Source organism: Alexandromys fortis, unplaced genomic scaffold, assembly GCF_014885135.2.
Source record: "Alexandromys fortis isolate MF-2015 unplaced genomic scaffold, M_Fortis_MF-2015_v1.1 scaffold_186, whole genome shotgun sequence".
NCBI classification, from domain to species: Eukaryota; Metazoa; Chordata; class Mammalia; order Rodentia; family Cricetidae; genus Alexandromys; species Alexandromys fortis.
Genome location: NW_026068067.1, coordinates 2,131,168 through 2,149,164, shown reverse-complemented (window position 1 = coordinate 2,149,164; position 17,997 = coordinate 2,131,168). Strand labels below are relative to the sequence as shown.

The window sequence follows — 17,997 nt, the reverse complement described above, 5'->3', positions numbered from 1 at the left end:
CTGGGGAAGTTGAGGCAGGAGGATTTCCAAGAGTACGCAGTGAGTTTGTGGCCAGGTTGAGCCAGGTGTCCAGCCCCTCCCCATTCACTTCAATGCCAAAGAATTCGTGTGGCTTGTTCTGCTTGTTCCTCCCCTTCAGGCTGTCTTCCCCACAGTGTTAAATAGTATCCCCTGACACTCCTGACATGTCACAATGTATCTCCTGGTACTGGGGGAGAAAGCTCCGTTCTGTTCCTACCCTCAGGTGAGGGTAGGACCCATGTGTACCTGTCCCCCACCCCAGAACCCTGTGCATGTCATGAAGAAAAGCAGTCAGCGAGGCTCTAGAAGTCTCCCAGATGACATTCATTCCATGGTGCCCTGATCTGACCGTGCTGTGGATCACAGAACACATCCCGGTAGCTAGTGACTACGTAGACTGCAGCATAGAATGCCGGCTCACAGGGCTGCCGATCAAGCCCAGAAAGAAAGCGCCACAGCGTTTGGAAACCAAGAGGCATGCTTCTTGTTTGCGCAGGAAACTGTCTGTTGTTGGGGAATCTAGCGAGTGGTCTGAGTGTGTGTGGGTGGTGGACGTGAGCAAGGCTGTCCCGGAGTCACTCAGTGTGGCAACCAGTGACACCAATGATAAATACATGGGAAATCACCTCTCTCTTTTTCTTCCCCTCTCCCTCATTTATTTTTCCAGAGAAATATTTATTAGTTACCCATGGGTCAAGGGTCAAAAGAGAAATAGTAATGGAAATTGGGGACTGTCTTAGGGTTTCAGTTACTGTGACAAGACACCATGACCATGGCGATTCTTATAAATAAAACTTTTGGGGTTTTTTTTGGGGGGGTGGGTTTTGAGATGGGATTTCTCTGTAGCTTTGGAGCCTGTCCTGGAACTAGCTCTTGTAAACCAGGCAGGCCTCAAACTCACAGAGATCCGCCTGTTCCTACCTCCCAAGTACTGGGATTAAAGGCGTGCACCACCACCATCCAGCATAAATAAAACATTTAATTGAGGCTAGTTTACAGTTCAGAAGTTCAGTTCATTATAATTGTGGCAGGAGCATGGCGGTGTGGAGGCAGACATGGTGCCGGAGAAGGAGCCAAGAATTCTACATCTGCATGGGCAGACAGCAGGAAGAGAGAGCTCCTGGACCTGGCTTGAGCTTCTAAAACCTCAGAGCCCATCATTGACACACTTCCTCCAGCAAGGCCACACCCCCTAATAGTGCCAGTCCTGGGGGCCAAGCATTCGAAGATGAGTCTGTGGGAGCCATTCCCGTTAAAACCACCACAGGGAATATTTTACAATAATAATTAATAACCATGACAGTGTTTCTGAGTTGCAGTCAGAACTGCACTTGAAGGACAATTTATAGCCTTCAAGAAAATGGCTCCATTTCAGCAGGTTCAGAAAAGACAGGAACCAGGGGTGGGGGCGCACACCTTTAATTCCAGCATTCAGGAGGCAGAGGCAGGTGAATCTCTGAGTCTGAGGCCAGCCTGGTCTACAGAGCGAGTTCCAGGAGCTGAAGAATCGGGTGCTGCAGATAGGAACTAAGGGATCTACATCTGGACACTGATATTTCGTCCCGGTCACCGCTTTTCTGTCATCAGTCGGTTCTTCCGACTCCTCCCTCTTACTCTCCACTGTCCCCTTTCTAGACGACATCCAGAGTGAGTCTCCAGCTCCGTGTGGGACCGAGGAGCCCGCCCGCACCTGCCCCAACGGGACCAAATGTCAGCCGTACTGGGAAGGGCCCAACAACGGCATCACTCAGTTCGACAACATCCTGTTCGCTGTGCTCACTGTTTTCCAGTGCATCACCATGGAAGGCTGGACTGATCTCCTCTACAATGTAAGCGCTGCTGGGGCACACAGGCGGCGTGGGGAGGGAGCCCTGGGGTGAGTTCCACACCCTTCTGGGCGGCGTGAGTCCAGGCCTTTATAAATTCCTGAGCTGTGGAAGTCTAGATGACGTAGAGAGAGTACTCCTTAATGGTGCCTCGGCCAGCGCTTGTTAAATAGGCTTTCTGTGTGCGAGCCTGAACTCAGCGTGAGTGGGACCTTCCCGCCTGGGCAATGCCATCCAGCGCCAGGCATCCCTTCCCATGACATATGGAGTACATGGGACCCAGGGGGTGACTGTGAGGATGTTGGTGTCCATGCTAAGTTACCTGGAATCCTTTATCTAAGCTCAAATCCATGCATTTCTGTGAGATCCTTCCATGTAGGTTAAAGTCTCCCCTTTCCCCAGTAGGCAGCCACCAGCACAAATGTGGCTGGAACCTGGTGGGCACACACACTGGACTTTGCACAGATCTACACAAGCCACTGGCAGGACAGAACTGTGGACAGCCAGGAGAGAAGCAACAGGACATGGTCACAGACCATGGCTGGCTCACCCCTCCGCAATGCATGACAGACACCCAGATTCTAGAAGCGCAGGATGTATTTGATTTAGTCACTTTGAAACGGGTACAGTTGGAAAGTGGCCACTTCACAGCCAGATCCGAAAAGGCACCTGTCCTGCCCTGCGTACCTTCTGCTTAGTCACTGTCCCTCACCATGGGCCCTTCTGTGTCTTGACACATCTTCCCACTGCCCGTTTACACCAATGCAGTCATCCCTCAGCGGCCGTGGTCATTGGTTGCATGGCTCCTCTGATACCGTGGTCCAGGGCTGCTTCCATTCCCTGTGTGAAATGGGGTGAAACCTGAATACCTACCCCATGTTCTCTAAACCATGGTGAGCCAGCCTTTGCTGCATTGGTGCTGCGGACGTGATTCATGCTATGTAGCTCAGGAGCATGGGCAAGGGGTGCTGAGTGCGCTCATTGCAGATGTGTGTTGATTTCTGACCACAGATATGGAGGACCAACTGCACAAGAAGAACCAAATCTATCTCTCGGGCTGGGAGATGGTTCCGTAGAGAAAGCACTTGTCTGACAAGTGTGAATTCTCACATGTGTGGTGACCTGCCAGTAACTGGAGGGCTCTAGAGGCAGAGATGGGGTCCCTAGGCAAGCTGGTCAGCTAGACTAACCAAAGCTACATTAACCAGGTTCAAGTGAGAGACCCTGTTCAATATTAGCATGCACTCAGTGTCAGCCCACAGCCTCTGCATGCACACATAGGCATGAAACTTGTGCATACACACATTGCACACATGGGCAGAGACTTGTGCATACACACATTGCACACAGAGGCAGAGACTTGTGCATACACACATTGCACACAGAGGCAGAGACTTGTGCATACACACATTGCACACATTGGCAGAGACTTGTGCATACACACATTGCACACATGGGCAGAGACTTGTGCATACACACATCGCATGCACACTACACAGACATTTTTAAAAATCTGTATTGCTCATCTTAGCGCCATAGGGTCACACTCTACACTTTTTCCATCACTCCTCATAGCAATAAATTCTAGAATGGTCTTTGTGACAAGACAGAGTTCATATTCTTTGTATAGCAGCATAGAATTGCATTGTGTTGCTGCCCATAGTTTATATGCTCGGTCCTTTAGAGAGGCATGTCTGGATGCCCACCACCGAAGGTCAGGTACTGTGGTGCCATGAGCACCGTTTCACTGTGGGTTTTTCATGCTTTTGTAAATGCAGATGGAGTCTATGGCCCCAAAGTGGGATTACAGGGTCAAAAGCTAAATTTATTTATAGGGTAGCTTTTTTAAAAAATGGGATGAGGGTGGGGAGATGGCTCAGATGAGAATGTACTTGCTACACAGTATGAGAACTTGAGGTTGACCCACAGAATCCATGTGAAAAGCTGTGGAACAACACCCAAAGTTGTCCTGTGACCTACACATGCATGCACACACAAATGCATGTACACATGCATGTAATTCTCAAATGCAGACATGTATGCACATACATACATACATACATAATACACATAGGCAAAAATAAACATACACATGGATATGTACACATAGAAGTATATACATACAATACATGCACACACATACAAATACATGCACACACATGCATATACAGTCATGCATGCACATATACATACAGCAAGATGAAGGACATAATCAAGTATATTGCAATTCTTATAAACTATTTTTAAAGCAGATTTGTGGGTTGGGTGTGGTGGCACAGAGCTGTCATCTGGGCACTAGGGAGGCCAAGACGGGAGGTCGAGACTTTGAGATCAGGCTGGGCTACTTAGGAAGACACTATCTCAATACAAGACCAAAGAAGGTGAGAGATAACTCAGAAGTTAAAACTGCATAGTGTTCTTGGAGAGAACCTGGATTCTGTTTCCAGTACTCACACTGAATAGCTCACAACTCCCTATTAACTCTGGCTCCGGCTCTAGGGGATCTGAGTCCTCTTCTGACCTCTGAGAGAACACATAATAATCATGATGATGATGATGATGATGATGATGATGATGATGATGATGATGAAGAAGATAGATAGATAGATAGATAGATAGATAGATAGATAGATAGATAGATAGATTTTATCTAAAACTGTTATGGAGTATTGATAGCCCACACTGGGTCACATAAGTCTCGTGGTTTCATGGCGGTGCCAAGTTTCAAAAGCCTTGTGTAGCACTCTGAGACTTAGTGGCTCTCACAGTGGCACCTGCAGTTGATGTGGTCAGAAAGTGATAGTTTAGCAAGTAACTAAAATCCTCAACCTCCATGTTTGACTCAACCTAACACCATCTTGCTGCCCAAAATAAGAGATTCGAAAACAGCCTTGTATTTGGGGCAGAAAAGATGACTTAGTGATTAAGAGCACATACTGTTCTTCCTGAGGACCTGAGTTCAGTTCCCAGAACTGATATCAGGTGGCTTACAAACTGCCTGTAACTCCAGTTCCAGGGGTCTGACAACCTCACAGACATACATGTAGGCAAATAAATAAACAAATCGTTTTTTTAATGTGCTGTGCCCAGGAAGCAGAGGCAGGTGGATTTCTGTGAATTTGATACCAGTCTTTCCCACACAGTAGCTGCAGGCCAGCCAAAGCTACAGAGTGAGACCCTGTCCCAGGGAGAAAACAAACAGCCCTGTGTGAAGATGTGCTCTTTCTGTTTTGGGTACCATCTTCCAGATAAGAAACTGAGGCTTCCCAGTGAGAGATTAGTCTCCTGAGTCTCCCAGACAATTTCAACAAAACAGAATAATTCTAATCCAACACAGGTCACTATTCTTTGCCGCCAGCCCCTCTTTGTCTTATGCCCATAGTTTCTTTCGTTCATTAATTTATGTTACATTCTCTGTCTCCTCCTTTTTCTTCTCCCCTCCTCCCTCTTTTCTCTCCTTCCTCCTCTCTGTGCTTCTCCTCATGAGCCTCTTTTTCTCCCTTCCTTTCCTTTGGTTAATGTCAGTGAAGAAGCAGCAAAACCGTTTGGCTGTCTGTTAATAATCTCACACCTCTTAAATAATGATCACAAACAGTGGGGATGAATCTGTGGCCTAAGCCTTTTCTCATTCACAGATACTTGTCTCATTTCAAATCAGGTGACTCTGGGGGACTGCCAAGCACTCATTCATCCAACAAGCGATGATTGAATACCTACTACATGCAGCGCCCTGTGAGTGCCTACCATATGCGTGTGTATTGGCGACACCTCCTGTGTCGTGACATTTCAGACACTGAGGAGTTGCCCTTCTAGTGGGTGAAGTGACTGTTAGATCAAAGACAGTGGGCACAGACTATTTTATGTTCCGTGTGGCTCATACAGACAGAACGGGGCTGCACACCAGTCCGACCTGCACTCTTTAGAACCTGAGTCAGTCAGGAGACATTTGTCTTGCCAGCAGGAAGGCCTGAGTTCCCAGGCAAGGTGCTGCATGCCTGTAACCCCAGCTCTGTGGAAGCAGAGATGAGCATCCATGGGGCTAGCCTTACCTACTGGAACAAGGCCAAGACCAGTAAGAGATCCTATCTCAAAGGAACTGGAGCCGTGGCTTCCCTCACCCGACACACACATGAGCATGCATACACACACATGAGCATGCACACACACACATGAGCATGCATACACACACATGAGCATGCATACACACACATGAGCATGCATACACACACATACTAAAGAAAACTTGTAGATGCGGTGCATTTGAGATAGTTTAGGGCAGTGAGGCAGTCAAGGGTCACAGACTACCTAAGGGACAGGTGGGTAGTCTCCTCCTGAGAAGACTAACAGAAGTGAGGGTCGCCCGCAGGTCTTCTTAGAAGGCCAGCCCAGGCAGGTGGAACAGCCAAGACAGAAGCCCTGAGGCAGGACTGCCCTGGTCTTTTTGAGCAGCACTGAAGCTGCACAGGAGGTGGAGGGGCACGTGAAGGTAAGAGAGGGAACTCAGGAAACAGTGGTGGTGACAGCTCACAGGATGGCCCCAGAGTAACAACCACTGAGAATCTGCCTGTTGACAAGTACAAACTGGGGCCCGTGGCCTCCAAGGTCACAGCCAAACCTTGGCTCTACCGGTCAAATCCACCTCATCTTTATCTCAGAAATTGGAGTTGATTGTCTTCTTAAATTGAGGAGGTTTTTTTTTTTCTTATATCTTCTCTGTGGCTTTTTTTTTTTTTCCTTAATGAACTAGGCTCAAAAAAAAAAAAAAAAAAAAAAAAGAGGGAAATAAACCAGAAGGCAGAAGGCATCTAAGGATTCTCTGGGCTTCAGCCATTAATTTGCCTGAAGAGTATTTATCGAGTGCTCACTAAGTGCCGCGCTAGGACTCAGCACTGCTCGTGAGTCAGAGGTGGCTGCTTACTATCTGCGTGAGACAGGGTGCTGAACGCCGCCCGAAGGGACGTGCATTAAAACAGTCGGAAAGCAGAATGACGGGGAAACCATTTGCTGCCCACCTGTGTGATGTGGCGCCGTTAACCTTTCCCAGGGAAGTAAGCAGAGGTCTGTTCACTCCAGATAGAGAACCCATAGCGAGCTAGAGGAGTGATCCCACCAGAGTCCAGTTTGGCAAGCCAGCAAATTCACTGAGCTTACTCACAGGTGCACAGATGTGGAGATACAGGAACACAAATGAGGGAGGGTTACTTCAGGGTGCGAGAACGTGACCTGTGGTGAGTGTTGTCAACTTCACAGGACCTGGAATCACCTGGAGACACACCTAGGCACACCTGTTTCTCTTGTTTGCTTGTTTGTTTTGGTTTTTTGTTTGTTTGAGACAGGGTTTCTCTGTGTAGTCCTGGCTGTCCTAGAACTCACCTGTAGACCAGGCTGACCTCCAACTCACAGAGATCTGCCTGCCCTCACCTCCCAAATGCTGGTATTAAAGCCTTGCACCACCACCACTGGGCTCAGGAGGGACTATCTCAATGAGGTCCGCTGAGGAAGAAGGACCTCAGTGACTACCAAGGGAACAAGCCTTTCTTAGGCTGGGATCTTGCGCTGTATAAGGAGAAACAAAACCAACACAGCCCCGTCCCTCTGCTCCTGACTGCAGCTTGGCTGCTCCTACCTCCTGGTGCCTTGACTTCCCCACTGGGCGGGACTGCAGGGCTGAACTTTGAGCTGGAACACTTGCCCTTGGGTTGCCTCTGTCGGGAGGTTTTATCCCAGCAACATTTTCACAACTGCTGTGTTGAGGATTGGTCCTGAGAAGTGGATCGTGAGGGTGCTGGCCTCCTGGGAGGTGGGAGTCATCACTGGGAACCTGACAAGGTGCTGGCCTCCTGGGGGGTTCATCACTAAGAACCTGACAGGGTGCTGGCCTCCTGGGGGTGGGGTTCATCCCTGAGAACCTGACAGGGTGCTGGCCTCCTGGGGGTGGGGTTCATCCATGGGTGAACTCAAACCTGGACAGACTGCCAGTCAGAAGCTAGGTGAGAAAGCAGGCATCAGGGCTGTCTCTAAAGGACATGTCCTTTCCCTGTCCCTTCTTCCCATAAACTGAGTGACTTAAAACAACAGAAATTTGTCCTGTCCTCACTCCAAAGGTGTCGGCAGGCTGCAACCTTCAGACACCTGTATAGAATCCTTTCTTTCTGTCTTCGCTCACTGACACTCTTCATCCCCGCCTTCACCTCCCCATTGCCTCATCCTTCTCTGTACGGCCGTCTCTCTGTCCTGCCTGCCTCTTTATGAAAGGACGTTGGTCACAAGATTAGGACCTGCCCTGACGACTTGATCTTGATATGGTAGCACCTGCAGAGAGTCTGGGAGTCACTTAGGGATCATGGGAGACTCCATGAACCGCAGGCCAGTGAGCATGTGGTTTTGCCTCTCTGGACTTGGGTTTCCCACCTGAGAGGACAAATGGTCGTGCTCTCCTTCTTGGGGTTCACAAGACGATTTTCGTCGGTTTCAATAGGCCAAAGCTCCACACCTGTCACACAGCCCTTGTCAGGGAGTTCAGTGCAGCCGAGTGCAACTGAGGAAAGAGGCTACCTTCCCGCCCCTCCACCACCCTGCTCTGTCCCCATCTGAGCCATCCCATGTGACAGCCCAGAGCCCTACTTCTCGCTGCCTGCTGGTGGTGCTGGCTCTAGCTCCCAGCACTATATTTAGCCTGAGGAACTCGAACAAGAAGCTCAGCCCCATCGTGCCAAGAGGAGGACAAAGCCGTGCTGCCTTCTGTCCAGCATATTCCAATGGCTTCTTTCTTCCTTCAGAGTCTTTCCGGAACAAAGCACTGGGTGCTGGGGTTGGCAGCACAGACTGTGGACTAGGGGGGTCTCAGACACTCATTTTCTCCAGAATCCTGTCAGTGGCCATGACTAAAAGTGACTTTTTATTTTAATTATGTGAGTAAATACATTAGCAATAAATGTAGCTAATTCTTTTTCTCATATTGTAGAAGAGGGAACTCAGAGTCTAATGTACGTCAGTGCTCTACTTCTAAGCCACACTCTCAGCCCTTTTCAGAAGGGCCCTCACTATCGTCTGGCTTGCCTGGAATTCTCTATGTAGACTAGGTTGGGATTAAAGGCAAGTGGTTAGCTTTTGCGACAGTCTGTGCTGCCTGGGTTGACATTGCACTCGGTGCTCAAGTCATCCTGCCTCAGCTTCCCGTGTAGCTGGGGTCACAGGTCACTTTTTCCCTTGCATCCGTGATGTGTCTGGCTGCAGAGTGTTTCATGCTGTTGTGTGGCACTGTTCCTGGAGGAATCTGAGGAGGGACGCACCCACCTCAGATAGGGAACCAAAGCACGGACACCACCAAAGTCATGTGGTGATCCAGTAAGTTTTCCTGAGGTTACTTACAGGACTGTGTGTGAGGGGTTACTTAAAAGAACAAAATGACTCAAAGACAGCTGCATCACCAAAGTCCACTCCAGCAATGGTGGCAGCTCACAAAAGCTGGAGACTTGGAATGCACCACACCTGCAACCAGGTCAACAGGTTGAAGACTCTCTCAGGTAGCTCAGTGGTGTGAGTATCTCTCAAGCAATGTGTCTGGTCCCTACTTCTTCCAGGAGGCTCGTCTTGTCTGAGAGTCCAGCAGCAGCCCTTGGGGAGGGAGAGGCGTAGTGAATCTGGTCAGTTTCAGAGGCTTCCTGAAGATTTTGAGTTGTTTGCTTCCTGAATTTAAGGAGCATCTCTGCAAAGTGGATTGTTTCACCTCCCCTTAGAACATCCTCTGTCCAAAACAAAACAACCCCCCCCCAAAAAAAGGAACATCCTCTGTCTATTAAGAAACCTCCCTCTGAAGTCACTGGTTTTATCTCAGAAGAAATTGCTATACAACATGTAATTCTGTGTCTGGCTAGGAGTCACACGTGTGTGCTGTCTGTGTGTGGACATTTTCACTTGGCATTGCTGTATAGTTCCTGTGGCAGCCTGTCATCCGAATTCCACTCTTGTATACTGCCTCCTGCTGGTAATGTTCTAGATTGTTCACAGCTTGGGGCATCTTTCTGGTGTGCACTGTGAACATTCTTGTGCATGTCTGAGGTGAACATAGCTTCACATTTCCATTGGGTAACCATCTGGGAGTGGCGTGGCCAGGGCTTGGTGATGCACCCATCAGTTTGAGTAGAAACTGCTATTTCTCAGAGAGCTCAGTCCTTTCAAAACATATTATCTTGGTATGTTGGTGCATGACTGTCATCCCAGGCAGCAAGATCAGAAATCTGAGGGCAGCCTGGGCTACATTATGCTACCCTTCCTGAGCAAACAACAGGTCTGGGTGTGTGGTTCAGTCCTAGAGTTCTTGTGTCACATGCACAGGCACTAGGTTTCAGCCCTGACACAAACAATGACAACAAACCATAGTAAAAATCTTATCACCACCACCAATAGCTCAAAATGTGACTTGATTTGGAAATAGTCACTGCATATGTAATTTATTATATTGGGGTCAGTAGATGTCCCTAAGCCATATGACTGATGCCTTTATGGAAAGGATAAATATAGTCAGACACACACAGGAAGTATGCCATGCTAAGATGAAGGCAGAGTTGGAAGTGAGTGACACAGGATGGCCAGAGAAGTATCAGATGCCTGGAGAAAGATGGGAAACAGGTCCTCTCCCGGCCTTCAGAAGAACCAACCATGCCCACAAATTGACCTTAGAGTTCTACCCTACAGAACTGTGAGATAAATTTCCATTTTAAAGCCATCCAATTTGTGACTTTTGTTACAACAGGGCCCTAATATATTATAGTTCCTTTGTGTCAGCAGGACCTTAATGTTCCAGTTGCTCCATAGCCTCACTAGTGATTATAATATCAGCCTTTATTGTTTTAGCTTTCTTCCTATAATACTTGTGCTTACTTCTAAAGATGAGCTTTTAAAGCCACACTTAAGAACTCACATTTTCCAAGTGCCACAGGTGATCAACCACTGGAAGGATCCTCTATCCCTAGACTGTAGGAGAATCTTCTCCAGGACACAGGTCAGGTCCACAGATTTGGACATTCAAAACTCACATCTGGCACTCTGTGACTTTGGGCTTGTTGGTTGTCTTTCTCAGCCTTCATTCCAGTTGTAAAAGTGCACATGGTGGTTATATAGTGTTTTGTGAAGAAGATACAAGTGAATTATATAAGTGATATGTTTAGAGGAGGGCACGCACATAGTAAATGTTCACTTAGTGTTCATACCAGTCATTCCCTGCAACCAGCTCTCCCCTTTTCCTCTCATCCCATTCCCCCTCCTTTCTTCATCCTCTTCATTTTCTGTTTTCATCTTCTTTTCCCCTATTCTCTTTCAGTTTTCAGTTCCCCACTTCAGAAGTATTCTATCTGTGGACTCCTACTCCCTAGAGATAGTTTTCTGTCATGTGATTCTCATCACATTCCAGGAAGTGAAGGAGAGAAACTTGAGGAACAGGCTTGTGGCTCTGAATTCACCAGACTATGAGACTGTCACCATATGCTTCCTCTAGGGGGAAATGGTGACTATGTAAAGACTCATGTGGGATCCAGGGATTCATTCTTTTCTACATTTCAGTGGTGTGTGTGTGTGTGTGTGTGTGTGTGTGTGTGTGTGTGTTTTCTTCTCATTTCCCACTCAGGTCCACAATCCTCTTAGGCATCACCTTGGCTCCCAGATGCCTTGAGAACTGTGTGTGACATGAGAGAGCTCTGTCCCCTGCTGGTACCTTGATGATATTCCCCACCATCTAAACTTTATCCTCCACTTGGCTTCCAGAGTGCCAGGATCCCACAAGTCAATCACAGGAGATGTGAAGCTAACCCTATTGCTCCTCCTCAGTCCCACCTGGGCCCCACTCCCATCTCACATGGTTTCCCTCTTTGCACTCTGCAGAGCAACGATGCCTCAGGGAACACTTGGAACTGGTTGTACTTCATCCCCCTCATCATCATCGGCTCCTTTTTTATGCTGAACCTTGTGCTGGGTGTGCTATCTGGGTAAGTCTCTGCTGCTCCACCCTCCACCCCACTCTTCCTAAGGAATAAACTTCTTTCCTGGTTTCATTAGCAAGCCCACTGTATAGATTGTGTACTGCTAGGATCGATCACTGAGGAAGCCCTTACTGGGTTTCCTTGTCTGTTGGTTTTTTATATATATTAAACCAATACTTTGGGGAGCTGGAGAGATGGCTTAGTGTTTGAGAACACTAGCTGCTCTTCCAAAGGACTTAAGTGAACCCAGATGGCCATTAACAATCATCTTTAACTCTAGTTCCAGGGAATCCAACAACTTTTTTTTGACCTTCAGGTACCAGACATATACATAGTACACAGACATACATGCAAGCAAAACACCCATACACACAAAATGCAAATAAATAAATCTTAAAAAAAGAAAATAAATAACAAGCTATGAAGCTATGGGCAGTGACTCACACATGTAATTCTAGCACTCAGGAAGTAGAGACAGGAGAATCGCCACAAATGTACTTCATAGTCATCCCAGGCCAAGTTGGGTTACAGAGTGAGACACTGTCTCATAAAAACAAAACAATACATAACAAAATCAAACATGTGTTTTCCTTGGGACTGAAGAGATAGACCAGCAGTCAAGCATGCTTACGGATAGGCTGGTCATGTTGACGCACGTCCTTGATCCCAGTGCTCTGGCGGCAACAGCAAGTGCATCTCTGGGCATTCAAGACCATAGTGAAACCCTGTCTCAATAAAGGTATGGGGCTAGAGAGATAATTCAACAGTTGAGGGCATGGGCTTGGTTCCCAGGGGTCTGATGCCCTATTCTGACCTCCTCTGGCACCAGGCACATACCTGATGCTCACACATACCCGCAGGCAAAACGCTCAAACACATACATCTAAACCAGAAAAGAGTGATTACTGCTGTTGCAGAAGACCCAAGCAAGTTCAGTTCTCGATATCCACATTGGGCAGCTTGTAACCACCCGTAGCTCCAGCTGTAGGGGATCTGACATCCTCTTCTAGACTCCAAGGGCACCTGTGCAAGTGTGGTAAATACATACATACACACACGTAAATAAAAATTATAAATAAGTATGTTGAATGCATTCTAACACAAATATCCCCAAAATTACTTTAGTTAAAAAAAAGAAAACTTAAGGGGCTGGAGAGATGGCTCAGAAGTTAAGAGCACTGATTGCTCTTCCAGAGATCCTGGGTTCAATTCCCAGCAACCACATAGTGGCTCACAGCCATGTGTAATGCGATCTGGTGCTCTCTTCTGGCCAGCAAGCATACAAACAGACAGAACACTGTATACATAATAAATAAATAAATCTTTTTTAAAAAAAAACTAAATTATAAATAGACTCCCTATTTCTCAGCAAAGAATTGTGGGAGCACATGATGCAGCCCGATGCTGCCAATAGCAACCCCTGGTTCCTCCAGGTTTTCGCTCTGACATCCTTATCCAAGACTTTTGCTGACAGATAGTTGGTGTCTCAAGATGGCTGCCCTGTGAGCCAAACAGGAAGGACAACGGCTGACAGCAAGCGGACTGGAAGGGTTTAGCAGGAGTGTTCTGAGAGAGGGAATTGGTGTGTGGCAGCAGCAGTTGGCTTAGCTTCAAGCTCAGATGTATGGGAGCATCGGGAAATGTGTACACTGTCAGACGCTCCCAGCCCTGAAAGATTAGGACGCCCTCCTAGAGGACTGACTTCCGTGTTGAGAACCACTGCCCTTCACCACATCCCCAAACACACGTGGCCTCTGAAAGTTTTCCTAACAACAGAATCCGTGTTGTTGGGGGAGTCAAGAGAGTGTTTTCTGTTTTTAAGACAGGGTCTCCTGTAGCCCAGAATGATGACCTTGGGTTTGTGATTCTCCTGCCTCCGTCTTCTGAGGGCTGGGATAACAGGCACATGCTCCCATGCCAGGTTTATGTTGTGCTGCGGGGGGATCCCAGGGCTCTGCCCATGGTCGACGGGTGTTTCCCGATCAAACCCTATCACTGCCAACCTCTGGCTTCCTTGTGATCCTGTAGGGAGTTTGCCAAAGAAAGGGAGCGTGTGGAGAACCGGAGGGCTTTTCTGAAGCTCAGGAGACAACAGCAGATTGAACGTGAGCTCAATGGATACATGGAGTGGATCTCAAAAGCAGGTTAGGTCCTTTCACCCTGGGGTCCAGGGATGGCATCCCAGAATCGCAGTTGCCCTTTGGAGGGGTCTAAGGGAGGGTGCTGGGTGGAGACAGAGGATTCAGGTTGCCAGCTGCAGAGCAGGGCCTGTGATGCCCACCTGGAGCCCAGCATTGGAGGCGCTGCTGGTTCACTTGCTCTTGCTCTGGCAAACACTATGACCAAAAGGGTCGATCTTAGCTTACTCTTTATAGCCCACCCCTGAGGGAAGTCAAGGGCACAAGTTCAAGGCAGGAATTGATGAAACAGACACCATGGAAGAATACTGGTTACTGGCTTGTTCTCCACACTACAAAGCCCAGGGACACAGTAGTTCCTCCATCTCCAGGCTTGGGTGCCTTGGAAGTCCCTATCTGGTACCAAAAACCTGGAGAGTCACATGTCCTCAGTGACAGAAGCCTGGAATGGCTGGTTCTGATACCAGGGAAGGATCAGCAGCAGCAAATGGAGAGATTGGCTCCTCTGAGAGAGACCCAGACAACCTCCTCTGCCATGCCATTGCCCTCTGGGCTGCTACACCACACCAGATAAAACGAAACCATTCCTCAGACAAGGCTTCCCATTTCAAACGATTCTAATTTGTGAAAAGGTGACATTAAAACCAACCATCACATGAGGCTAAGACAGGAAGGTTAGGTTAGAAGCTAGCCAGGGCTATATAGTGAGACCTCCTTCAAACGAGAGAGAGAGAGAGAGAGAGAGAGAGAGAGAGAGAGAGAGACCATCTCTTGTTTCTGTTTGGTTAGTTGGTTGGTTTTTTTGTTTGTTTGTTTGAAGACAGGGTTTGTCTGTAGCTTTGGAGCCTGTCCTGGAACTCACTCTGTAGATCAGGCTGGCCTCGAGTTCACAGAGATCCACCCGCCTCTGCCTCCAGAGTGCTGGGATTAAATGCATGTATGTTTGCTTTTGAGACAGGGGCTTGTTGCTCACGTAGCCCAGACTAGTCTCAAACTAGCCAAGGATGACCATCAACTCCTGATCCTCTTGCTTCTGCTACAGCTGGTTTATCCTAGTCATGTTTTAAATCAAACATGGGTGCATGTCCCATCTCCAGCTCCTCTTAGCCCTGTACCTCTACAATGACTCTGTTTCCTTAACTGTTAACTGAAGGTGGTGATAGTGAAGGAATCCAGTGGTGTCTGGGTGCTTGGTTTCACGAACCCACAGACACCAGAATCAGCAAATGCCCAGAGCCCTACAGAATGACCTAGTATATCTGTAGCCTTCAGGCCACCTCCAATGGGGTCTTGGACTCACAGTAGCCAGTGCCTTAGGCCGTTGTGTATTGCTAGGGAAGGACAAGAAAAATGTCTGTGAACGTTGGGTACAGATGTTGTTGGGTTTGTTTGTTTCTTTCTTTTTTATTCTTTGGGAGCCTGCCACCCAACTGCCAAATAAATACATGGAGACTTATTCTTACTTATGAATGCCTGGCCTTAGCATGGCTTGTTTCTTGCCAGCTTTCCTAATTTAAACTAACCCATTTATCTTCTTTTGCATTTTGCCTCTGGGCTTTTTACCTTTCTTTATTCTGTATTCCTTTCTCCCCTTTCCTCCATGGCTGACAGAGTGGCTGGCTGTGTGGCTGGCCCCTTCTGTTCCCTGGCTTCTTCTGTTCCCTGGCTTCTTCTGTTCCCTGGATTTCTCCTTCTATTTATTCTCTCTGCCTGGCAGCCCCACCTATTTCCCTCCTGCCTAGCTATTGGCCGTTCAGCTCTTTATTAGACCAATCAAATGTTTTAGACAGGCAAATAACATAGCCTTACAGATTAAACAAATGCAACATAAAAGAATGCAACACGTCTTAAACTAATATTCCATATAGATGCACTTTTGTCTCAGTGTTTCGGGGCTGTGTTGGGGTGAATCTGTGGAAGCAGAACCAGTCCCTGTGGGGAGCAGACCACCTATTCACAGGGCTGCTGAGGATTCAGTAAGACACCCAGGCTGAGCCGGTCAGAGTAGCACCTCACGTCAGTAGGCATGTGTTTATTTACCAGGCAAACACAGGACACCTGCTCTGTGCCATGCACAGTGGTCGTACACACTGAGAATGTGGCAGATCCCTGCTGCTGGCTAGTGAGAGACAAGCTCCACCACCAAGAGCAAAGAAGGAAAATAAGCAAGACCAGGCATCCTGAAACACCTTGTCTCAGCACTGGGGCAGTAAAACGGGAGGATCAGGAGTGGGAGGCCAGCCTGGGCTACACAGCGAGACTGTCTCAAACACAGGAGTAGGGAAGAGAAAAGGCAAGGTGGCAGGGGACAGCTAGGGTCAGCTTAACAGCTAAGGTCTCCCTGAACAAACAAATCTGAACACAGACATATAGGAAGTGAAAGGGGAACTCTGGGGTTGCTGAGTAGGAGAGAGGTTGAGAGAGGGGAAAGAGCAAATACAGAGGTCCTGGAATAGAAGCCAACAGAAGCAGAAGAAACTGGTGTCCCTGGCAGGCCAGGCTGAGCAGGGCCAGTAGCCTGAGGTTAGCCGATGCTGTTACATTAACCTAGTTGTAGTTATAACATGGTATCCAAGGCAGACTGCTGACCAGAAGAGGTAAACATCAGTGGTTACTAAGTGTCTCTTACTTTCTTCCTGCTGTGATGAAAGCAACCTAAGAGGCAAAGGTTTTGTTTTGGCTCCACACAGCTCCAAAGTGATAGAGCCGGTCAGGGTGGGTAGACATGGCAGCAGGAGGTGGAGGCACGATGGCAGGAGCAGTAGGCTGGCTGGTTGCATGACATTCACACTCAGCGAGCAAGCAGAGCCAGAACAAGATGTGGGGCTTGGCTGTAAGCCGGAAGACCCGCCCCCAGTGACTTGCTTCCTCCAAGCAACCTTCCCAAACACCAACCACCATCTGGGGTCTGGGGACTCAAATGTTTCACGTCTGACCACAGAACTAAGGTTCAAGGTCATGGCTCTAAAGGAACTCAGCCTAGAGAAGACTCTAGGTCTGTGCTGGACATGGTGGAGCTTAGACTTAATAAACATCAGCAGACAAGGAAGTTAAATGGGCAAAGAGCAGGCTTACCCTGACAGCTGACTTGTGCAAAGAGCTCATACGTCCCTTCCAAGGACACACATCCTGTAACTTAAGGACCTGCCCCGTCCCCAAAGCGCTGTTCCACAGTGTGGAGTCCACCTATGCCTAAATTACATCCAAAGTACTGCCGACTGTACCCTCTGCTAGGTGGGGCCAGGATGCAAAAAGCAGCTGAGCTGCCTGGATCAGGTTGGACTGGACCATTGGCCGGGGGCAGTGAGTGTGGCCAGGGTCCGTCCTTGATGGTCAATCTGGAACGCCCTTCAGGAAGGACCTTAACTCTGCTTTTCTCCTCAGAAGAGGTGATCCTTGCAGAAGACGAAACCGACGTGGAGCAGAGACACCCTTTTGATGGTAACTGCTCTGAGCCCAGCATGAAGGCGGGTCCCAGGGGAGTGGGGTTAGCTGGGGCTGGGCACGGGTGACTGGTTCTAGCCGGTATAAGTAGGCCATGCCAGGAAGAGATGTGAGACTGGGCTGTGCATGGAGGTTTGAGTTATTGAGGAATGGGCCTCTGGGAGGAATTTTAGAACCTCGTGGGGAGCAGGGGGAGGTTCATTCCTGACTTGCCCTTTTCTCCTTTAACCGTGTGTCCACAGTGTCGCTCTTCTGTAAAGTGCACAGAATAGGGCTGGTGAGATGATTCAGTGGATGAAGATGTCTGTGTGCAAGCTTAGTGGCCTGAGTTCCATCCCCAGAACCCACATGGCAGAAGCAGAGAAAGAAGTGTGTGCACACATTCATGCACACAAGCTAACACACACACACACACACATACGTGCACACACACATACGTGCACACACACCAGTGTTACTAATAATGAGGAAAAATCCCATCTCCTGGCTAGACTGACAGAGCACATGCATAAAGTTCTGGGATTCGTCTGCCGCACTGCCGGGGGGGGGGGGGGGGGGGGGGCGCGACAGATCGCGCAACGGGGACGAGAG

General features: G+C 48.4%; 1 protein-coding gene across 6 annotated transcripts in view; it reads left to right on the top strand.

The window, feature by feature from the left end:
* The window catches only part of Cacna1a (calcium voltage-gated channel subunit alpha1 A), a 265,280-nt gene that overhangs the window by 144,472 nt on the left and 102,811 nt on the right, over positions 1–17,997 (top strand). For 4 of the 6 annotated variants that reach the window (XM_050120774.1, XM_050120773.1, XM_050120770.1 and 1 more), the window contains exons 5-8: positions 1,657–1,850; positions 11,727–11,830; positions 13,853–13,968; positions 17,347–17,404. In XM_050120774.1, coding sequence (XP_049976731.1) covers positions 1,657–1,850; positions 11,727–11,830; positions 13,853–13,968; positions 17,347–17,404 — 472 coding nt within the window. The remainder of the gene's footprint in view (positions 1–1,656; positions 1,851–11,726; positions 11,831–13,852; positions 13,969–17,346; positions 17,405–17,997) is intronic. The other 2 variants (XM_050120775.1, XM_050120772.1) reach the window with 2 other exon arrangements.